Source organism: Corvus cornix, chromosome 1, assembly GCF_000738735.6.
Source record: "Corvus cornix cornix isolate S_Up_H32 chromosome 1, ASM73873v5, whole genome shotgun sequence".
NCBI classification, from domain to species: domain Eukaryota; kingdom Metazoa; phylum Chordata; class Aves; order Passeriformes; family Corvidae; genus Corvus; species Corvus cornix.
In genome coordinates, this window is record NC_046332.1 from 43900659 (window position 1) to 43925259 (window position 24601).

Sequence of the window (24601 nt, forward strand, 5' to 3'; positions counted from 1 at the left end):
CGATATGCTCCATCAGCTACAAGCCGTAATCACAACACCAGACTTTCATTCATATCTTCTAAGCAGCTCCTGGCGCTCAGACGCCTCGGCAGAAGCACAGAAGGCTGGGTGGGATGGTGAGAGGTAGATTACTTCAACTGCATGAAAGTAACTGCGGGGTGGGAGGAAACACCTCGTAATTAGAACACGGGACGGAAATTAAGGTCTCTGCCAATTCTGTCACAGAGGGAGTTCGTGATCCTTGGCGAAAAGCTTTCCGACCGCCCTCTCTCCACCTGCACAGCCGGGGCGGTGGGCACAAGGACACTTGCACAGCGAGCGCCCGCGAGCACCCGGAGCTGTTCTCCGATGGCGGCAGGACCTTTGCCGGGCCGGAGGACCAGCTGCCCAGGCCGCGCCGCCCAGGCCCTCCCCGCTGGCCCCAGCCGGTAACGTAGCGGCGTTCTGGGAGGGGGGCACCGCGGCAACCTTCGGGAATTCACGGCGGGAGCCCACGGCGCGGGGGGCGATCCGTGTCCCTCGGCTGCCCACCACTCACGGCCGCTGCCGAGGCTGGGCCGGGCGGTTCCCCCCGCCGGGTTTCGTGGCGCCCCGGCACCAGGTGCCCCCCATCCGCCCGCCCCGGCCGTGCCCGGCGGGAGGCGGCGAGGGGCGGCCCGGCGGCGGCCGGCGGGGCCCCGCGGAGCGCCTCCCGCAGCACGGAGGGGATGCGGGCGGCGGCGCCGCGACGGGCGAGGTGAAGGCGAGCTCGCGGCTGCCGGCGGGCTGCAGGTGGGTGGCTGCCTGCGAGGCCGCGGGGACTCGGCGGCCCCGGGCGGGCCCTGGCGATGGCGGCGGGGGAGAGCCGGGCCGCGGCCGCCGCGCTCCGCGCTCCCGCCCCGGCGCCGCCCATTGCCGGGGCTGGGCCGGCGTCGCGGCCCCGTGTTGACACACGCGCCGGCCCTGCCCCCGGCGCCTCCCCGAGGTCGCCGGGTGGAGGTCGCCCGGGCGGCGGAGGCGGTGGCGCTTCCCGGGGGGGGAGGAGACAGCCCCGGCCCTCTGCTCCGAGGGGCTGGCAGGATCGCCCCGCGCCTCGGCAGGCCCTGTCCCTCCGGAAAGTTTTCCCCGACCTGTTCGCTGCCCACCCTGGCGGGAGCCGCGGGCCGAGACGGCCGTGCCCCCTTGCCCAGCGCCGGTCTGGCCCGCCCGCTGCGCCGCGCCCCGCCCGCGGCCGTGCCGGAGCTGCGGCTGTCCCGAGGGACACGCGTACCTGGCACATCGGGAGCCTGACAAGGAATTTAAAACTTGTTTCAGGTACTTTACCTACCCTGCCGTTCCCCTGTTTCTGACTTTCGGGGTTGTTTTTGTGGGTGTTTTGTTTTTAATAATTGTGTGAGAAAGTGTAGCTTTATTCCCTCCGCTTTGTGTGAGAGAACCGGCTGCATAATTTGGCTTGCTCTATTTAACCGAACTGTAATAAGTGTTGGTTTCACCATTCTCAGATCTGGCTGTAGCTTCTAAATTGTAATTTATCGTAAAAATTAATTTTCAATCACCTGTGTGTTTTGGACCTAATTCTGCAGGCATGTCTGAGTAGCGCCGGGCATGTACGGTTGTATTTGTGGAGCGGTGACGTTATTTTATAATGCCCCCGGGGGAGGAAACTCCGCCGGGCTGTGCTTGTGCAGCACATTCTGCAGCCGGACCTGGCCCTGTCTGACACTCCCGTGCCTGGCTCTGGTTTGGTGCCTCTGACAGGGCCAAACAGCCCTTAAGCGATGGTGTTGCTGAAAAAGTTGGGTTAAGTAAATCCATCCCACTGAACAGCAGACCACAATTTTTGAACAACAGATGTATTGAAATGTCTTGTTTACTGTGTCTTGTCCTCTTGATCTGTTCTTGCAAAGCGGAGACATAACTCATAATTGTGGCTCTAAGGGTTATGCAATTAACAACATACTTAAGATAGCAGTAGCACAGTCTTTTGATCTGGAAGGAAAATAAACCATTCGAGTATGTCTGGGTTTTCAAACTGGCAGGGTTCTTTCTCTTCCACTGTCTCCTTACCACATAACATTTGCCCATATAGCAAGCCAGTGAGCTGACAGTAAGACTTCTTCAAGGATTGTATTAGATATATCTTAGTGAACTGAATTTTCTAACTGGCAATGCTCCAGGGTGATACTACACTTCAACAGAGTGTAATCTGTCATGAATGAATCTGAACTCAAGAATGTAGGCATTTTAAAGAGAATGTGTTATGTCAGTATAAAACACGTTTACAGCTATTTCAGGGAACTAGGGGGAAAGTTTTGTGTTTTCTCTCTCCCTGCTCCCCCTTGTTTCTTTATTAATTAGCCTTTATTAATTACTCTTAAGAATTCAAAAAATTCCTTTTTGTTTTTTCCTAATGGAGGTAGTTGAACCAATTGGAAGTATTTAATCTCTCTACAAATCTTACCATGGTTATTACACCTTTATTAGTACACCAGACTTCTGGGCAGCAGTCACCCAGTGGAGCTACAATTACCATTACCATTCGCAGTCCTTTTAAAAAGGCAGTTATTATTTATGAGGTCCTGATAGATGGAATTCTTCTAACAGTATTTTTACACATCAGCAAATCAAAACATGCTTTAAAAAATATTGTCTTAAAATGTAAATGCAGAGAAGTGGAGTTTATTGAAGGCATGCAATTTAAAAACAAACCCCATACTCTCAACCTGACAGAGCATGAAGGGATTATCCAGACTTGACTCATCTGTGCAGATTGTGCATTTCATGCTGACTGCTGTGCTGAACAACGCTGCTGCAGTGATTTCACTGCCTGCTTCTCTGGGTTGTACCAACCTTTAAAAACATTACTGGTGTTCCAGAGCTGTTGGTATTTTTGAAGAAAACTGGACTTGCAGTTGGTGGGACTTGTAAAGATTGGAGATTCAGTTAGATATTTGATGAAACCTATTTACTATGTATTTACTGTTCAGTTTTACATAGGTAAGTCATAAACCTTATGTGATTTTATTTTGTGATATCTTATACATCCTATGTGCAATTGAAAATATTCTTTAAGCAAGCTGGAGAAAAAGCAGTTCAAAGTCAGTGTGAAGTAAAATGAGGAACTTGTTTGACTCAGGTCAGTTTTGTTGTACTCAGAAATGGCTACAGCTAAGCAACTCCATTTGGTAGAAAAGAGATGTGTGACTTAGTTTGACTTCTTTCATTACAGGAGTCAAAAAATCTTGTTTGGTATTTTCTGCATCATCTCTCTAACTTCTGCCTTGAAACAGTTATTAAAAAAAAAAAACTGCCCTTGAGAACTAAAGAGTCGGTTTCATTTTTTTTCCCTTGATGCCCTCTGTTTTTTAATTAAAACAGATCTTAGCAAATCAATGGATTTTACTAGTCTCAGCCTCCAATGATCAATCTCTTCATAATTTGTTTTTTAAATAATTCTTAAAAGCTGAAATGCTTCAGAGAGAGTAACAGTAGTGAAAAAGGGGGAGAGTGCTTTATAATAACTAGGAGTAAGGGTAGAAAATGTGTGATGTAGAACTCCCACTTTTCCTCTTCTGTATTATTCTGCTGCTTTTGCTGTTCTGTGAAGCAGTGTACCACATGTAGCTAGGTAGTCGTAGATAAGAGTATTTCTAAGTTATTCAAGAGATATTTCATCGTTCAGTCATTTCCATAGTGTTTGTTGCCATGGGAGCTAGCCAGCGGCCTGATTAGTGATAGACGTGATTACACTTTGTTTTTTGACTTGGGGTAGTGAAAACTCTGTCTGAGCTACTGTAAGAAACAGATGATGTACAAAGACTACAGCGAGTTGTTTCTATGAAGAGACTGAAGCGTTTCTGTCCTCGGACTGAAGTTGTTGTATAGTGATGCTTTATATCTCTTATCATGTATAGTTATGTTTAAAATGCCTCATGTCTCCAAGCTTGCTAAATATTTACAATAAATGTACTACTTCTACCATATGTTTGAATCAAGAAACCTATTAACTGAACAAGCCCATATTTTTATGCTTGAGAGAATTGGCTCTTCATTTTAATTGCTAAATTATATGTTAAAAGTACAATATAAAAAAAGCAGAGGTGAAATGGTGTAATGAGAATCAGAGTAATTTTTCTTACTTCCTGGCCTCAAACTGTAGTTATTTTCAGTTAGAAAATAGATAGAAAATCAATTGTAATCTGCTCATAATTGCCTTCCTGGTAGTGTTATGAGGCATTCACTCCCTTTTCCATCCCCCACCCCACTCCTTTTTCTTCATCCCTTTTTTTTTTTTTTTTTTTTTTTTTTTAATTTTTTTTCTCACTGTCTGTATTTTTTCCTCTTTGTGTTGTGGAATAGGCAGATCTCCAGAGCTAAAGGAGATTTTTCATTGAAAAGCCCTTCATCTTTAAATGTTTTTGTGTAACAGCTTGGGGCTCTGTCAAAAAGCATGTTCCTTACCAAGTTATTTAGTGGTGAGTAGAAATTGACGGAGGTTTTCATAACCTTGGGGCTTTCTGCTTAGATGAACCAGGCATTTCTCTTTTACCTATCAGGATTGATTACTTCAGGTTAGATCACATTTCTTATGTAAAAAGCTTAGCTTGCACTACCAAAAATCCAAATTGTGTTTTGCTTAGCGCAAAGTGCTGGGCTTGACATTTGGCACTGACTTTCGCACTCTGCTAGAACGTTGTACTAACCAGTTAAAGAATTATTTTAGCTCTTTGGAAAACTCAAGCTCCATTCATTCTTGAGTCATAGCTGCAGAATGAGAATGTTTTGAAAGCATACCTCAGTTTTAAGACTTGCACCTCTGCTCTCCTGACTCGAAAGGTCCAGACGAGACGTTTTCAAAGTTTGCCCTGGGGACTAACGTAGCTCACCCTCTGCAACTGTGAGATTCATCATTCTTCCAGGCTTATGTCACAGCGTGCACCAGACTACCTCTCCTGATGACTTGGCCATTTTAAGGTTGTATTTGCTTGATTTATGATACCAGTGTAACACTTTAAAATTTGACATACGTCATCCTCCTCCCTGGAAGGGTGGATGTCTATTTATATATTTATATGTAAGTGTGTGTGTATGGGTAGATGGATACAGAATAGAATGCTAGACCATCCCAGGTTCTGCTGTCCTTTGAATGTTGAAACCACCTATGCGTTCATAAATGTAGCTCCCAGTACCTCTGTTTTAGACCAAAGTTATTTGATTCTAAATTCTTTCAGGATAAAGATGTTCTTCGCATAAAATTTCTGCATTACAAAGTATTTAAAATGTATTCTGTCTTAAAATTACAGTTTTCTTCAGGTGACAATGAGGAAACTAAAGCTTTATTCAGCAGGAGGGATTTTACTTTATGAGAAGTTGGTATTTTGAGAAAAGAGTGGGTAGAAAGGAGGGAGGGGCAAGACATTCAGTGATTGGGAGTGCAGAAAATTTAATGGATGTTATTAATCCTCCCAATGGAAGAAATAGAGTAATTTCTTCTGGTATGAAAGGAATGTCTTGGGAGGTGGTTGAAAGTTGCAGAGGAGTGCCAGAGATTGAAGAGTCAGTGAAGCTGGAGGTGTTCAGTTAATGTGACACAGGTTATTGCAAATACCTGAAAAGCATTTTGCTTGCTGTGAGTAGGTAAAGCTCAGAGTCTAGGGAGCATTTTAAAGAGTAAAATCCTTGAGCCATTTACTACTTGACAGAAATTCACATGATAATTCCTAAATGACTATTTGTGTGAGCCACGCTCTCTTATGAACTGTTAAAAGTAATGTGCTAAGTTGTGAAATCAGTGAATCAGGCCCATGAAGCTTTGAAGTTTTGTGATGAACTGAAAATTTCAGTGTTGCTGTGACTTAGACCTTTTATCTTAGGATTAATGAAATTTGGTGGTTTGGCAGAGATTGTCTGGAAGAGGGACAGATTGCATTTCCTTTAACAAAAGCTGCTTTCCTAGTCTACTTTTGTTCTTTAAACTGTTAGCGTAAGTAGCTGGTATCTCATTATTCATCTCTCTGCTCTCAGAGTTACCATTATAGTTGGTGCCTTGACTCTCAACAGGTCTCTTCAGTCCTTTGTCATCTGTAAAGCTAATATTTGAATTGCTGAGTTATCTGATCTTTCCAGATTTGAGGCATGGCCTCATTCTTGATGAGAGACAGTTCTCTTATAAGAAGTGCCATAAACACTCTCATGGAGATCTCAACTTTATCTTAGTGGCGAGCCTTAGAGCCTCATAGCTTGCAGCAACATCCCCTAAGGCTATTCCACCTTAAAACATTCAGCTAATTTGGAAACCTCAGATGATTTTTCCTTCAGCAATAATTCTAATACATACTATTTGTAATGCCAGATACACCTCTGGAAATGGTTTGTTCTGGCTAGGGAAGGACTGTGATGTACAAGTGCCCAGGGCTGTGTACCTGGGTTCACAAATCTCTGTAGCAGCTGCTTCTGGGATTCTTGCTGGGCTGCCAACTAGGCTTTTGCTGTTCTTGCTGAGCTGTGAGTTGGATTAGAGTTTCTGGAACTGTCACTATTGGGATTACAGTCTGAGTTTCTTGAAGTTGTTGCTGAGCTACAGCCCATGCTTTCTGGTGCAAGATGGAAATCAGAGTTTTTTGCTTCAGCTGCTGTTTCCCCAGCCACTTGTTCACTTGTCTTTTCATAGCTTTTTACTGTAGCTGTTGTGTGGAAGAAAATAGCATCTGGTATCATGCATACATTGATGGGACTTTCATCTGGTTCCAGCAAAAAGACTGTGTGGCTAAATGTGTTTAGGTAGTGCCCAATTCCTGGAGCTTGATCTTACTGCCAGGACTCATTCAAAGTCACGACTTTAGTGTGAGCTCTTTGCTCTCTTCTCTGAATTGACCATTGCTTATAAGTGAAATTTGGTAAACCACCCGTGCCTGATAATTTAGGAGAAACTAAACTACAGATCTCACAGAGATTTAGTTTGTGTTTGCATTGTGAAATGATGCAGCCAGTTTTTTTCAGGACCGAGAATAATTGTTCTTTGGTAGGTTTTAATGGTGTTGGTACCGTGCATGGTCTGTTCCTAAGGTTTTGTTCAGTATTTGCTGATAGTCTGCAGTCTGATTTGTTCATAAAACTGGCAGCTCCAAAATTTTATAAGGCTGTGGTAGCACTCTATAATGGGACACCTTGATGAATTTTGGACATCAGTGTGTTACAAATCACTTTGCTTTTGATATATACATATGTTGCAAGAAAGACCTCAGGTATTTCATTAGTGTGAAATAAGCATCATCATCTGAAAGTTGATCTTTGTCGCTGCTTCTGTGAGCAGTTTGAATTGTTCATCTGCAGCTTGAATGCACTCTTCATTATGCCTGTGAGAGAGCTCTGACGAGAAAATGTTTGTAGCGGACAGACTGAAAACAGATGCCTCCAGTGGGTATTGTAAATAGGGTTTAGTTCATCTGCTGACATGGGATCCTATTGTGGAAAGTAAAGCCTCAGCCCTTGATAAATGTAAGATGATGTTGCAGAAATAGATAATAAGGCTAAATATTATTTATGAATTGGCCATATTATCAAGAGCATTGCCCTAGGGTCAAGTGGAGTGATCATTTACCTCTTTTTGGCCCTGATGAGATTGTATTTGGAGCACTGAGTCCAGTTTTGGTCTCTAAAGGACAGGACAAGACACTAGCTTACAGGGACAAGGTTAGTGGATGGCTACCAGGCTGATTAGGGGGGCTGAAGTACATCATGTAACAAGGAGAGACACTGGGAGAGCTGAGTTTGTTCAGCCTTATTTAAGAGAAGACTAACAGGGATCTTATTGCTGTCTTCAGCTCTGTAATTTGAGGGTTTGGAGAAGACAAAGTATTCTATTTGGAGGCACGTAACAAAAGGACAAGAGACAGCAGTTGGCAAGGTATAGTGGAGAAATTCTGGCTGAAGATGAAGAAAAATGTCACCATGAGAATATTTACACACTGGGGTAGGTGTTTGGGGAAGTTGTGGAGTCTCCAGCCTTGGAAATGCTCAAAAGTTGACTTGGAAAAGACACATAGCAACCTACTCTAGCTGACCCTGTATTAAATGGGGGTTGTTGGACTAGTTGATCTCCAGAGATTCCTTCCAAACTGAAGTATTTAATACTAAATGTTAATAGCATCGCCAGTTCTGAATGAAGTATTCCCATTTGCATGTGTCGTTATCAGATCTATCTTCATGACAAGGACTCTGAAGAACAGGGGGCTCGAAAGGCTAGCCTTAATAAAGAAATCTGTGCATGGACTCACAGGTCTAAAATCTAGCTGGCTTTTCAACTAAATGTAAGAAAATTTGGTCAGCAATATTAATTACTACTTTAAAAGTTGCAAACTTTGGAACTCAGAATGACTCTGAGACTGCAAATAGCCGGGAAAATTATGTGAAATCACTAACACAGTTTGTCTCTTTCTGATGTATTAGGTTATTAAACATGAGCAAGCTGTTTTATTAACATGTAAAATACTAGAATTTCAAAGCCTGTATGTAGCTTGTTGTGGAGACTTTCTGATGGCCTTTCCTGAATTCAGGAATACAGTAAATCTGAAGAAAAGCTATACTTAGGTAGTAAGACTTCTGTGCAGCTATTTTCTTTCATTCCGAAAATCCAAGTTCATTTGGAACTTTGATTTGCAGCTACAGTAACCCACTTTGTGTAAGATCTGGCTGTTGTCAGGTCTATTAAAAGCTTCCCCAGAAGGTAAAAAACAGTTGTGTACTAAGTGTGTCTCGACAAACCACATGATCATCTCTGCCTTCCCTGATTCTTAGCTTACTAAATCCAGGTAAAAAATTGAACCATAACATGTTCTCTGACTCTTTCATCCCAATAGAGAGTAAATGGCAAGGCTGAAAGTCGTGCAGAAAATCCACTGCTGGCAGCTCTCTCGCAGAAGGCTCCAGGCCAAAAGGACAACTGCAGCCGTGTGGTACAGGCATAGGAATTGTCTCTCAGATAAGCATAACGCTGTGAAGCCATTTAGGGCGACACAGAGTCCAACCAACACCTTGAACTCTGTCCAGGAACCCTGGAGATTATGGAGCTCTTTTGCCAGCAGCATGGCCTGAAACACAACCTGGCCATGTCTCTAGACAGTTTGAGAGGCCTATTTTCCTCTGACGAACCTTTCAAACTCTTAACAATAGTCTGTGGCACAGATAAAAGATATTAGGTTGACTAGCTAAGTGTATTTAAATGAAGAGAATACTTTTTTTTCACGTAACCATGTTAGTTTTGTTAGAGGATTTTCTTCTGACAGAACAAATTTGAATAAAAGTACTTTGCTAAGCATGATGGTATACACTTTGTACAGTTGTAGGCATTGTCTGGCCTCCCAGTATTGTCACTGGGAAAGTTAATTAGACAGTTCAAATTTTCATGCTCAGAAAGCATGTAGGCAACGTGACTCTTTCTGGAAGTGGGAGGAGATCAAATTTAACATGTGTGTATTGGTGGAAACTTTTTTTTCCTGGAATGCTTTGTATTTCAGTGTCTGCTTCAATTCATAAATAATAAAATTTAAAAATAAATTAAACAGTTACAATCTTAAAGTAAGCACTGTTTCCCCATTTGTTGCAGAAATGGACAGTGCATTTCACAGTTGATGAGATGGTGTTGATGAGAGTGGTTGCCTGACAGCCACCTTAGCACATAGAAGGGGGTTTCAGTGCTTTCTGGCTTGCAAACCCCTGAATACTTTCTGGTAGAGCTTTGTGTCTATTCCCAAAAAAACCCCCAAGAATTTCTAGACATGTGACTTACTGCTGTTGGAAACAAGACTTCTGTGATCATCCTTCTGTGTGCATGCCCTGGTGTGCTTGTGCAGATGTGGTTATAGTGGCTTGCATGTCTGTGCTGGGGTTTAACCACATTTGAGTTGGAGCATCCACTTAAAGATGGGGCAGTCCTTGAGCCTGCTGTATGTTGCCATGCTGGAGGCAGCCAGCAGCGGCCTGGTTGTGTTAGGAGGGGTTGTGCGGCAGGTCAAGGGAGGTGATCCTTTCCCTCTGCTTGGCACTGGTGAGATAAATCTGGGCTCCCCAGTACGAGAGAGACATGGAGTTACTGGAGTGAGTCTAATAAAGGGCCAGAAAGATGATGAAGGAACTGGAGCATCTCCTCTAGGAGAAAAGGCTGAGAGACCTGGAATTGTTCGGCCTGGAGAAGGGAAGGCTTGTGCGTTTCTTACCAGTGTGTGTAAATATCAGTGTGTGCAAAGCAGACAGAGCCAGCCTCTTTTTAGTGGTGCCCATGGACAGGACCGGAAGCAATGGGCACAGACTATTCCATCTGAACATCAGGAAATGCATTTTTACTGTGAGGATGACCAAGTACTGCCACAGGCTGCCTAGGGAGGTTGTAGAGTGTCCATTCTTGGAGATGTTCAGGTGCTGTCTGGACAGGGTCCAGCAGCTGGCTCTTGGTGGCCCTGCTGGAGCAGGGGAGTGGAAGCTGATGTCCTACAGAGGTCCCTTCCAACTTCAGCGATTTTGTGATACTGTGAAAGGAGCATTGCTTAGGCATCCATGCCTGCAATGGATATCTGTAAGTTATTGTACTGAGGCAATGACTTTTTCATCATCCTCCTAGGTAAATAGTGGAGTTTTGCTACATGATCAAAACTATTGACTTTTAAAATTAAAATCTGCTTCAGAAAATACATTTCGCTTCAGGTGCTACATCTCATTGTGGTAGTGAGGGGTGACACCAGTGTTTTTTGGTGTTGCAGAATGCTGCTTTATGCTTTCTGTGTAGTTGGCTGGTGGGGCTCAAGCCTGTTGGGCTCCTAATGTAGGCAAACTGCAGCTGCAGGCGGGTGCCTTGTCATGTTGTGATGAACAGCTCACAGTCACTGCCTTTGTCTACCGACAGACAAGCGAAGACTGGATCTGTTTACCTGTGGTTAGCAAAAAGGTAATCGCTACTTGTGATAAAGCTTGGGGTTTTCCGCTTCTCTTCAAAACCTCAGAGCACATCCTGATACATGTTGCAGTGGTTTGCTCAAGTCTTGCATGCAGCCAATGTACTGATGATCTAATGGGATTATTCCAGAAACTCTAGACATTCTGACCTTCTTTTAAATAATGCCATGCTGGAAAATGCATCTCTGCTTTTTTAAATTTTAAGTATAACTAGAGAGAGATAGTCTTTTTTCTAAGAGTGAAAGAACTCTTCCCTACTTTGTTTTAATGCATTTGAAAGTGCGTATTTTTCTACAGAGCAATTGCACTGCATTTGAAAATACAGTTGAACCTTATTTTAAAATATGGGGGTTTTTAAAGCTTAGTTATTCTCTAGGTCATCTTTATCATAATATGAGTTCTTTTTCTGAATTCTAGGCACTCTTTATGGGTCATTTAATTCACTCCTTTGTATGGCTGTGGAGTGGTGGTGGGTTTTTGTCTGGTTTTGACTGTGTGTAGATCCAGTCTAGAGCACCACTTACCACTCCTCAAAACTAGGTGAACTTCTTTCAAGCATTCTACTTAAGATAGTTTACATCTCTTCACATGACTTGAAAGAAGTATTCTTTTTGTATTGTCCCCTTGTAAGTTTAGAGATAAGCATTTCCTTTGCAGCTCCCAAGTACAACAGTAAATGTAAATTTTTTACATTTTTTTGGCTGAGTTTTGTCTGTAGCCTATAACCTTAATTTCTATTTCATAAATGCAGTGGTACATGGTTGATTTAACTTTTGCAGTGTGTTCTTACAAAGGCATCATTTATTAGAGGAGGCTTAGCATAAAGTTCTACAATAAAAGATAATTAAATACTTTAATGGGACAAATTGTCTTTCTAATTGCTGCAGTAGTACCACTGGAGTTACAGAATGACAGAATGACCACTTCATATGCTTGCATAAAATAATTTCTTTTTAAATAAGGCTTTGTTTTCAATGTACTTGAAACAGCAAGATTTGGCTGGAACTAGCAGCTTTTTTTTTTTTTTAGTTGGTTTTTTTTTTTTTTTTTAGTTTTTTGGGGTTTTGAGGTTTTTTTAGGGTTTTTTTTCTGGCTTATAGCAGTGCTTCCCTAGTATCTTCAGCTTCTGCTGTCTGAATTTCCCAGCTGCTCCAGCTCTCCCCCCTTTGGTCTCTCTGATCCTTCCATGCATGCTTTTCACACCAAACTGGGCAGTGGGGGGGGGTTAAAGGGGATGCTCTCCTTCCCACCCCTCAGCCAAACCAAGAAACACTCTGCTCTGTGTCTCTCTGCAGCATCTCATCCCCTTCCTGTGTGCCATTCTGAAATCTCCTTCCACCATGGAGTCTCCGAGCCTATCACCTCCAGGCAATTCAGGATTTTGTGCTGGCCTGCCGTTTATTCTGAAGTGGCACTAGGGACCTGACAAGCACTGTGCAAAATGCCCCATAGCTAGCAGCCACAAAAATAGGTTTTTATAGTTTACTCATCTTGCAAGACCAGAAATTTGAAGGAGCTATTACATTTGCTGTGTTTGGCTTTAATTTATTTCCTCTTTGTATTTTGTGTAATAGGAAGCTGTTGAACTAGTTTTCGGATTTGGAGGTTTTAGCTCAAGAAGTAGAACTTGCTTTGTCCTTTTGTGCTGTGTACCTTCTGGTTATGCTCTTACAGCCTTTCACGAATACGATGACAGAGCCACAGTGTTTCATACTAAAGTGTCTTTGGTGAGCTCATCATTCCCACAAGGAAGCCTCATGTACTGGTTAAACCTTGATATGAATGCTTTTCTGTCATCACAAGCATGATTTAATAGGACCATCTGACACCTTGTAAACCTTTGACAACCCAACTTCTTTTAGGGAGGAGCTGAGAAGATGCTTCCAGAGGAGGCAGCTGGTTTAAGTAACCAATATTGCGCACAAGGTAATTAGAAAATGTCTTCCTAATTCACACAGCTTTAGCTTGCTAGAATACTGTAAATTTGACAATATAATGTAAGTCTTCAGATTGCATCCATTCTCACTTTGCTCGTAGTGCTGCAGCATGGTGTTTGCATGAACATTAATCTGCAACTAAAGTTTATCCCTGGCTCCCTGAAGACATGTACTTGGTATGGGGAGAGTTGGAGTGGTACACAGAACAGGATGGTATTCTTGTTGTTACTGTAGAAGATATAGAGGGGGCAGATATTTGCAAGTGAACTTCTTACAACATCATTTTTAAGGCAGATTTCTAAGCCGGTTCATACACTTTTAGTAGTTTTGCTTGTAGAGCCCTAAGTACAGCACTTCTCTGCCACAGAGTTCTCTGTTACAGATGTATATAAAGGGTATCATATGTGTCTCTGCAAAGCAAGCATCTCTGGTATTGCAAAAGAAATGCCTGGCTCTAATCAGGGAGATAACAAATGACTAGCCAAGTGATCCTGCTTGCATTTAAGTGCGGTTCTTGGACATAGATGAACTGGACTGGCTTCCAATTTTGCCTACAGAAGTTTTAATATGCTTAACATTATCCAATACCGGCAACTGAGGTAGTCTAAATACCACAGCAGGGACTGATTAGCTTTTTCAGATCACTGCTTTTATTCGCTGTTTGCAAAGAGGCTTAATCCAGTGCTGGGGATCAGGCATCCCACTGTGCTCGTGGGTAGCTTTCTCTCAGTCTTTGTATTCACAGTGGCAGAAATTAGTGTGGAGTCTCCTCCTGCCTCTGACTTAAAAGATCCCAAATTGTGGTGTTAGTAGTTGTTTTTGGGAGTGTTTAATGGACAGTGCAGAGAAACTATAGTTGGGGTTTCTTCTTTGAAGTTTAATATCTGGGCACCTGATAAATGCATCAGTGTAATAGCATGATGGTATGTCATTTCATTTACTGTGTTGAATTGCTTTAATATCCACATAAAGCTTGAGAAGTTTCTAGAAACAGTTCTAACAAACCTATTCTCATTCTTCTGTTAAATCACAGTAGATATTTCCCAGCAGTTTGCCAGCTGCCTCTGTGGTTCTCATTATTGCTTTTAGTCATGTAATGATGCTGAAGTTCAGTAAATACGCTTTTCTAGTAGTCATTCAGATGAACATTTGCAAATGCAGAATCCCTTCCCTCTGTGTGTTGACCTATCTTCATTGAAGTTATCAGCAGTGGCAAATTCTTATTTGAAAGTCCACAGGACACCACCTTTTTTTATCAAGCATCAAACCTTGCTAGGGTTATGTTGCTAAATGTCCATGTTGTGCACTGGAAATGTTGGGCAGTGAGGGGAGATGTGGACTGGAGTTTGTGTTTCTATGTGGATTATTTCAACTGAAAATAAAAACAATAAAGAGTTGGCTATAACCTAGCTCCAGACTTCTGTTCAAATATTCTGTCATTGAGAAGAGATGGAAAGATCTTGGCATCTAGAACAGATCTATGAAAAAAAAAAAGGAAAGAAGTTCTGTTGCAAAGAAATATAAGTGACTCCAGAACAAAAGTGTGGTTCTTAGTTCCTTTCTATCAAGTACTCTGATGTTTCAACCGCTTAAAAATATCCATTATTCCATATATTAATATTATGTCATTTTAGTTTAAACACTTTCACCCCCTCCTTTGAAATTACCCACAAGTACTCTTCAAGTTGTGTGTAAATGCAAGTTTGTTGCAGTTATTGACTAATGTAGAAAACTGTCAGAAAATTCAGAAAGCAGTTTCTGAATACATTTCAGTGTTTAGTGTGGGCTCCTTTCATACCTCCTTGTGCTTCATACCACTATGATTAATTTTGCTAACAAGAAAAGAGGACTACAATAGCTACTGATAGATTTATTTCTCTTTAATATTTTTCCTGACAAAGAACTTTTTGTTTCCATAATAGAAGGGGTTATATTCCTTCAGACTGATACATTTTAATAGAAACTCAGAATTTTTACTACTTAAAAAATAATTCTTTTCTTTGTTTCATGAATTAGAAACAATGAGGAGAAGCTGAAGTCTGCCCAAGCCAGGTGTTTCTTGTTGGCAGCCTGCTCCCTAATGACTCTGGCTCTCATACAGCAGCTGCCTGCTAGTCTCTTTTGTATGGCCTATTGTTGCTGCACACCCCTCGTTAATACACATGCTGCCCGGGGCAGACCCTGAGAATGACATCAACTTGCTTATCTTAGAAACCTCCGAACCTGATGCAGGGTGGGGAGGTTGCCTTGCATCTGCCCAGCCAACTAATTGTGAGCTCTGCGGGCCGTGATTGGCTCCGCGGCCGCTCAGTAATAGGTTAAGCAAAGACATCGCGGGTCCATCTGTTCGTCCATTCATTGTTCTGCTTGCTTGCCTGAAGTCTGCAGCTGAAATCGTGTTAAGGAGTTGCTTCTGGAACAGCTACGAGAAACCAATGTCTGTGTGTTTTCCAGCCAACGTAAGTATAGGGGCTTCTCTCTGCACAAACGGGATGGTTCACCTTTCTGGTGTTGCAGCGTTATCAGCTTGCGTTTGGACAACGAGCTAGCCTGTGTGTCGGCTTGAGATTTGCACACTTTGGGTGTCTCTTGGAAAAAGAGGGAAAGAAAAACAGTTATGTGCTGTGACTAAGTATATTAAAGAGCATTGATCTCACACAGTGCGTTCTACTAAGGAACTTTTGAAAGCATCAGTAATGGTGTATTTCCCAGAATTTGAAAATGGTAGGTAGTAGCCATCGACAGAACAAATTCTCTCTAGCCCGCTGGCTAGAAGGAGAGGTTTCAACTTTTAAGTTACAGGTATTTACCCTTTTTTTGCAAATAAGCTATTATTGTGACTAGTAGAAAAAGCTTTTAAGGAAAAACAAAATTAGACACCTTTCCATTATACCATACAATGGGTGAAAATTCCCGTGTTTGTAGAAATAGGAAGAGCTCCATTATGGGCTATCTGAAGATACATCATAGTGTAAGATTGAGCATTAGGGTGCTCTCAAATAGGAATGTGTTACAGTCAAAGGTTTTGAGCTTTGAAAACCAGTTATCAGTGTGTCAGATCTAGCCCGTCTGTTTTTATAAAGTTTCTAATCTATTTTGTTTTATGTTTTGAGTTCGGATGTTAGGCTGAAGAACAAACACTGTGTACTCCATGAGCCTGTGTTCCAAGGATCCTGTAAAAAAAAAAAAGTCCAAAACAAAGACCTTCATATATCAGTTGAGAGGGAAAGAGAGCATATAAAAGGGTTAAAAAGAGGTTTGCATTTCTACCACATGCCCTATTGTGTGAACATATGCATGAGTCTATTGAAAGTTTTCAGAAGATGGGCAGGCCACCAGTTGCTGGTCTCCTGCAGTTCCAGTAGACATCTGTTGCCCTAGAGCATTAACCAATCTGTTCAATGGGACATCCCTCCTTTGTTGGATAGAATGATGCAGACAACAGCACTCACTGAAATACAATGGTAATTAAATACATAGAAACTACAGCAGTAGGTATTTATTACATATTCATTATTTTATTTGCATTGTTGCAGTATCTTTATCATTTGGGTAACGGATACATTATCTTTTTTTGCTTTTCTGAGCAGCTCTGCACTTCTGTTTGTGACAAGTAATGAGTGTTTCAACGAACTGATTTAAATATTTTCCATTTTGTGTTTAGAAGACTTAAGAAAAAGTCTGCCTGTGTGAAAACATGTTGAACTATTTCCTTGTAGAGTGTATCTTCAGAATCTTGTTGATGGTCTTTTGAGAATACACATTTTCTGTTACACTGTGCCACATGACACTACTTTACTATTTTCCTCTGTGAACTAAATGTGCATTAAATTACTTCTTTTATGCTCAACTGTAAGTTGAGCAAAAATATTCTGAATACACAGTAAAAGATTAGGTGATCTACTTGCCCACATCCCTTTGAGAAATATTTCTGTTTTGTGTGGAGGTGAATCGATGGGTTGATTGTTGTTAATGGTTAGTGCGAAATAGTGGCAACTTCTAAAAAATGGGAAAAGATTATACTTCTGCAATGAAGTGCTCATCTGGATTATTACATTTATATTTGATAAATGTACATACAATATTTTAAGCCTTTAAGAGTGATCACAGTGTGAGATGCTGTAGTTTCAAACAGACTACAGTTTAAAACTTATCATAGGTATGTCTAAATTGGGAGTTACCCATTTTAGTAACTTTTTCATAAATACAAATTCTTTTACTGAGCTGTGGTGAGCATAACCAAAAGGTGAAGACTTTCTTGACTGGAATTTTTTGGATGATTTTTGTTTATCTCTCATTTGAGACAGAATTTGTAATAGATCCTTTTCTTAGCTGTATTGCATTGTATCAGTCAGCATACTTTTGAACCATATGTGTGTAATAAAAGCTCCTTGTAAAAAAAGGAGTTCTTAGCTGATGTTACTCCTTAGACAAATGTGACCTTTTCTGGTTTTCATGAACTTCATTGTCCTGTGTATAGGTACACTAGTGTTTATTTGGAATACAGATTCATTCAAATTGATTGCCTGGCATGTTGCTCTTCACTAACCAAACCAAGACAAAATAATCAGCAGCATTCAACAGTGACATCTGATTTTCATGGTTCTAGTCAATGAATCTCATAAAGGACATAATGATGGGAGCTCCAAAGTGTAATGTTTCTAAGACATGCTACTGACCACAAATACGATGTACAAAGTTCACAGGCACTGTAAAAAGTTGTCTGAAAATAAATGCAGTTTGCATGCAGGGTTTAGGCCAAATGCCAAGAATAGTGTACTGCTTATGCAAAACTATTTCAGAAATATTTAGCTTTGGATTTACAGTACAAATACAATTTTAACAATCCTTTTAAAGCAGTAGTATAATGACTGCGTATTATCTGTGGGAGATGTTAAAGCTGCTGCTTTTATTATTCTGTTCTTCAAACAGTTTCTGAAAAACAGTAGAGTTCTTTGCAAAACAAGCAGTTATATATTGGAGCACGATGGAGATTGACAGGAGAATTAAAGCAGATAGATGTGAGGCTGATTATGTATATATTCCTAACAATGGACCAAGCTCAGACTATGGTCATTTTTCATAAGCAGTTGATGTGCAAATCATCTGAAGTACGTTTCATATAATGCCTGGTCTTCAGACACATTCATATGCTAGTGACTTCTTTGAATCCCAGTGGAGGGTGTTATGATTCTAGTTGCTGTAAATCACTTAAACTTCAAGAAAGAAGTGATTGGAGAATGACTTAAGTATTATTTTAACTAACACTAAAAAAAAAAAAAATTCTCTTTCTAATCTGTGCACTGCAGGCTCTTGGTATTTGATGCTGTTAATATGCAACCTCTTCTTCCCCCCCCCCTTCCAAAAAAACGCCTCCCTTCACTTTTAGTTCAGTACTAAAATGACATTTCACAGTACACGGATTTCGGCAGTGACCCATTATCTCCCTGTATTCTGCAGCAGCGGTACATGAGCCAGCTCAACTTTTCAGTCCAGCTTAAAAGTGTTGCCCATTAACTAGACTTCCTCGAGTCAGAGCAGATTGTGGGGTTGGTGGAACAATGATGTCGGGGCTTCCAGATTGGTTTGGCAGCTGCATTGTTCTCTGAGGGGAAACCAGACGCACTTAAGTCCCGCTCTCTTTCATGGGCTTTTGTTCATACCAAATTATTCTTTGGCTGTGCTAGTATTCATGATGGTATGTTAAAGGAGCGCATCCTAGCAACTAGAGGCTGGTTGCTAAGCAGCCTGGCTTCCAATAGGGGCTGCTTGTTTGCGATTTGTTTTAATTTGTGTGTGTGTGTGTGTGTGTGTGTGTGTGTGTGTCAGTTCTGTGAAGGCCACAGTGTTGGGTTTTTAACTGTATCCTTTTATTGGAATACTGTGATTTGTTACTAGCTCTGTGCTATCAAGTGTATTATCTTAGTTAATAAATCACTGTGTGAAAAGGTCCATTTCCTAAATTCTTGTTGTGTTTAATCTGTGGGTTGCTTGAAATGCTAAAGCTTTGAGTTAAGAGAAGGTAACATTCATTAATACACTGCCTGAGAATTACAGCCCTACTGCCTTCTAACAATATAATATCTAAATAAAACTTGATTTTCTTCCCTATCAGTATTGCCTGGATTAAGGTGTTGGAGATGAAAGCACCGATGATCGATAAGATTTATTTATTTTAACTAGACATGTTTAGGTAAATTAAGTTTATGTGCCCCATAACCAGGACGCTCCACCACAATGGTGATGTCTTGGCACTCCCTGCCTATAGAATCTACTTTTACTGAACCGTGGATTGGATTGTTTGTTTGATTCTCTCTAATCTTAAGCCTGGATGAATTTTTCTGGTGCACACTCTCAAATCTTTATCCCAAGAAGAGCAAAATACACTGTATTTTAAAGATACTGGGTCAATCTTAAATGCTCACCTGTAAGGGGATGGGAGAGTTAATGTATTTGCTGACAGAAATTTTAACTGTTCATGAAACATACCTGTAATTTCTATTAGTATAGATCAAGAGACTGTTTGACACAGTGTTTTTTTTCCTCAGTATATCCTCCTTGATGAAATTTGTGTCTGTAGTGTATCTGTCAAGTTCAAGAGAAGTCCTTTGTCTCTATATCTTGCTTTATATTCTGCCTTACAAGATGGAAGTGTGAAAGAACTCTTTGTTTCATAGTCTTTCCTTAATTTAAATTCTTCTTTTTCATGGTAACCTTGCAGTACAATTGGTCCATATGGTCCATTTTTATTTATGAGAAATAATTTATGTTTTTATTTTCTTTATTGAATCAGTTAGCAAAGATTCCTGTTGAAAAGAACAAAGTAAGGGAAAGAGGTAGCAATCTGCCTATAAATGTAGGTTGTTGAAGTAATATTTGTGATGAAATGGGTAACTAACTTTTGTGTAACTACTGTTACGCAAAATTCCTCCGGGAAATCCAGTATGGCAAGTGTATGAAGTCCAGAAAACTGCAACTTTTTTTCTTCCATTCTTCCTAAGTGGCTCCTATCTATACATGTATAGTTTTGATTTATCAAAAGGCTTGCACAAGTCTAGTGCAGGAGCTGAAATCAGCTTTTAATTTTGTTGCCTTGTTGGCTTGAGGAATGGTCTGTTGGAATTAGTGCAAAGACTTCCATTGGCTTTATTGGCCATTAGATCAATCCATGTCCCTAAATGCTCTATGTGTTAGTAATACAACACTCTGTTGAGAGCAATTAGTCTTTCTTGACTTAATTATCACTTTATAAGGGAATTCAGAAATAGTTTGAGTGTATTCAGTTGAACTGATGGTGTCTTTCAGGGACAATAAGTTTTTATTTAGTTGTGTTTTCTGTTACTAATGAGCCAGAGAATCTAGCACTACTCTTAATTTCTTTCTGTTCAACATAGTCTAAGGTATTTAGTTTGAAAACCTTTTCTAGTGTTTGTATTTTATAGTCACTTTTTTTTTCGTTGTTACAACACAATCTTATGCTAGAAGAAATATCTCATTGTTTTTAAATAATGACTCTACTCCTGCTTCTGCATTACAGTAGGTAAACTTGGAGTCTTTGGTTTCATATTCTTTCATAAATCCATTTCTAGAAATGTGTAAGTAAAAACATTTGATACATTCAAAAGACAGATGATTAGGTATTTATCCACTTAGCTATAGATGTTCCTTAGGAAGAGTTTTTCCCACAGAAAGCCCTCCATGTTTAAACAAAGAAAGAAGTCCTATTTCTCTGCTGCAAGAGAATAAATGCAGTTCTGAGGAAGCAGCAAGAAAACAGAAAACAAGTAATGCATGTAACCAGTTGCAACGTTTTTGTTTTCTCTTTAGGAATACGGAACACTTTATATTCAGGAATACAAGAAAAACAGCAAAGTGGAGTCAAGTACATGCAGCAGCTTCATGGGCTTGAAGGATCATCTGGGGCATGACTTAGGCCACCTTTATGTGGGGAGCACTGGCACACAAATAAATGCAATTGTACCTTGGTCGATGGCAGAGAAGCCAACGATGGATAAGGTTAATTCTAGGAAAGAAGACGTAGAAAAGGAGGCGTCTGAAGAAACTTCTGGAAGCTCCAGCTGTGACTCTGAAGAAAGCACAAATTCTGATAATGATTCAGAGAGACTGAATAATTCTGCATCGGAGTCACATTTATTGCCTAAGACTCACCGACAGCTGTGCCGATCTCCTTGCTTAGAGCCTCATATACTAAAAAGAAATGAAATCTTACAAGACTTTAGGATAGAAGAGGCTCAGATAGTACCTAAGGAAGTCAAAAAGCCTCCTGATGTGGTGAAAGAATATCAAACCAAACTGGAGTTTGCACTTAAGTTGGGTTACTCTGAAGAGCAGGTTCAACTTGTACTAAATAAACTTGGTACTGATGCTTTAATAAATGATATTTTGGGAGAACTTGTCAAACTTGGGAATAAAACTGAGACTGATCAGACTGTAAGTAATGCTAACACTAGTGTAATGCGTGAAGCATCTTCCATAGAGTCTCAGAGGTCAGAGTCTCCACTGCAGGAGGATGTGACAGAGGATGGAGACAACCTGAGGCCAATAGTTATTGATGGCAGCAATGTTGCAATGAGGTATGTGACTATGAAGGTTTTGCTTTTCTATTTAAATGGAAACTGAAGGGTCTTGCCCCTTTCAAGCACTATTGTTTGGTGTGCCTAAAACTGTGTGCAGGGTCTCTTGTAAGTGTCTTTGTTAACCACACAGTGTGCCCATCTTGTAACCAGGCTACAGGTCTGAAAGACTTCAGTGGTGTACTACTCACTGGTAGAAAAACCAGAGGTTAATGCCAGTCTCTCATTGTAGGCAGATATCAAATCTCTCCTTCTCACTACCAGTGTAGTCCTTAATTTTTGGTAGTCACCATTGCTACAGGCAATTGCTGGATAGAGTTACATACAGAAAGTTACAGCAAATGTAAGATTCCTTAAGACTATAAAATAGTGATGTAAAATTAAGCAGCTTAAGGGATACTTCTTGGTCGGCTAATCTGTGAGAACTGATCTGCCCATAACATTGGTCTTGGTTATCAGTTTTGGAGTTAGGTTTTATTGACATTAATTGTTGGGATTATTGTGTGAAAGATGACTTTCACTTATATGCCCACAGATAGCACACTTACCTTCAGCATTCACTGATCCTGACCCAGTCATCTGGTTGCATGACAACAAACTTGCCTGTGAAGGCGAGAGGCTCATGCTTCATCGATGATTAAAGAGAGAAGGAAATGGCAGAGAGACATGCTGAGAGATTAGGGTTTTATGGCAATATAAATCATTAAATGATAAATTGATTAGTAACTGTTTCAGTAAGTCATAAGGATTATCTGATTACTAACAGCAAGGTTTAGGAGGCCAGTTTTAGTTTTGTGACAACGTAATATGGTTTTCATTATCTTAGGAATAAAAGTTAGTGCAAGACTTTCCTGGCCTGAAAAAATACCCTGGCAGGGGATTTTTTTTAGCTTGTAATCAAGTCAGCTCCCTTTAAATCAAGCTTTTAAAATTAAAATTTAAATATACCACTTATTTATGCCAGTATGATGGGTTTTGTTTTTTTAAGTAGAGGAGTTAGCCCATAAGGCAAGGATATTACTTTTTTAATATGGTGTATTCCTGTGAGTTCTTTCTGCTGGATGTATCATTCCTTATCTCTTGGGTTAACTTGAGCTGTAGAGAAGGCATGTCCAGTTGAATAAAAAAGATTGTGGCTCTCAACCAAGAAGTTATCCAGAGACTTCTAAAATGGGTTTTTACTGTACTTCACATAAAGCCAAAACAGTTGTGTGTTAGCTAGTTAGCATGGCTCAGACTTGGTGGGTGGACTTAGGTTCAACTTCTCCTACAAACTGAACTGAATGCATTCCAGAATTAGCTCCAGATCTGTCAGTTTTCCTTAATGTTTATTCAGCTATTAGCGTAAATATTTAGGATCTGCCTTCCTATGTTCAATTTACTTTCTTGACCACCTGCATCAAATGAACCAAATATGAATGTATGTGATGCATGCGGCAGGGCCTTAGAACAGATTAAATCTATTAATAGAATGGTTGTTCTGTATCCCAGAAGCAAATTAACAGGTCTTTACTTGTTTTCTACCAAATGTAACCATAGAATCATTCCATTTGGAAGGGGCCTTTGGAGATTCCTACACAGAGCTGTGTCAGTTCAAGGCCACGTCAAGTTGGGTTTTAAATGTCTCTAAGGAGATGGAGACTCAACATATTCCCTTGGCCAGTGTTTGAATGCCCTCATTGTAAGAAAATTTCCTTATTTTATGTTTAAGCAACATTTCTTGTATTCTGTTTTGTGCCCATTGCCCCTTGTTCTGTCACTGAACACCAGTGAGAAGTCAGTTTCTGTTGCCTTTATTTCTTCCCATTGGGTATTTAGACACATGGATAAGATCTTCCCAAGCCTTGTCTTCTCTAGGCTACACAGTCCCAGATCTCTCAGCCTTTCCTCCTTGTTTGAAAGCACCAGTCTCTTGATTAATTTTGTTGTGCTTCACTGGCCTTTCTCCAGTATTGTCTATGTCTGTCTTACATGGGGGAGCCCAGAACTGAACCCAGCACTTCAGATGTGTGAGTAGAGAAGGATCCCCTCCCAAAACCTGCTGGCAGCACTTTTCCTAATGCAGCCCAGGAGGCTGTTGGTGTTCTCTGCTGCAAATGCAGATTGGTGCCTCTTGATCAGTTTGGTGTTCACCAGAACCCCAATGTTCCTCACTTCAGAGTTGCTTTCCAGATGGTCAGCCCCCAGCCTGTACTGATGACTAGTGTTAATCCTCCCCAGCTGCAGGATTGGCATTTCCCTCTGTTGAACTTGCTGAGGTACCTGTTAGCCCCTTGCTCTACCCTGACCAGGATCCCTCAGAATGAGAGTACACCCGTGTGGTGTTCTCCTCCCAGTTGAGCATCCGCCACAAACTTGCTGAGGGTGGATGGACTCTGTTCTGTTATCTGGGTCATTATGCAGATGTTAAGCAGTGCATTCCCCCATGTCAGTCCCTGGAGTACACAGATCCTGACTTACCTTCAACTGGACTTTATGCCACTAAGCATAACCCTTTGAATGCCGCTGTTCAAGTCAGATTTCAGTCCAGCTCTCTATCCTCTTACCTTGCCCCAGCTTCCTTAGTTTGTCAGTGAGGTTGTGATAAGAGAAGGCTGTTACAAGAACAAAGCTGTCAGAAGCTTTGTTAAAGCCACAATAAAGTGTCCACTGCTCTCTTCATTCACTGAACAAGTCATCTCACCATAAAAGGCTATGAGGCTGGTCCTTCATAAATCCATGCTGACTGTTCCCAGTCACCTTTATCCAATCTACATACAGATTTGCAGGATGATTTGCTCCATCACCTTTGTAGGGATCAAGGTGAGGCTGACCAGCTTTGTAGGTCCCTGAATTGCTTTCTTGCCCCCCTTTAAAATGGAAGGTATATTTGTGCTTTTCTAGACCTTAGGAATATCCCCTATCACCACAACCTTTCAAAAATTGCCAAGAGAGGCCTTACAATATCATTAGCCAGCTCCCTCAGTACCCATCAGGGCCCAGCAGCCTCACAATATCCCATTTCAGAGTTCCCAAAAGTCAGCTGAGGGAAAGTCTTGTCCTGTTACCTTTGCCCAACTTCCTGCACATTGCTGTGGGCCAGTCTTGAGCTTGGCACGGGTGATCCTTTAAAAATCTGCCATCTGTCCTGTGCACTCTTCTCTG

The 24601-nt window shown here is 41.1% G+C and overlaps 1 protein-coding gene across 2 annotated transcripts in view; it reads left to right on the forward strand.

Moving 5' to 3' along the window:
• Nucleotides 1-350: 350 nt before the first annotated feature.
• ZC3H12C (zinc finger CCCH-type containing 12C) overlaps nt 351-24601 on the forward strand; it is a 45262-nt gene continuing 21011 nt past the window's right edge. Inside the window, exons 1-2 of one of the 2 annotated variants that reach the window (XM_010400556.4) lie at nt 351-428; nt 20691-21457. In XM_010400556.4, the coding sequence (XP_010398858.3) occupies nt 20763-21457 (695 nt within the window). In that variant the 5' untranslated portion in view covers nt 351-428; nt 20691-20762. Of the gene's footprint in view, nt 429-959; nt 1294-20690; nt 21458-24601 lie in introns of those variants that run through there. The other variant, XM_010400554.4, reaches the window with a different exon arrangement.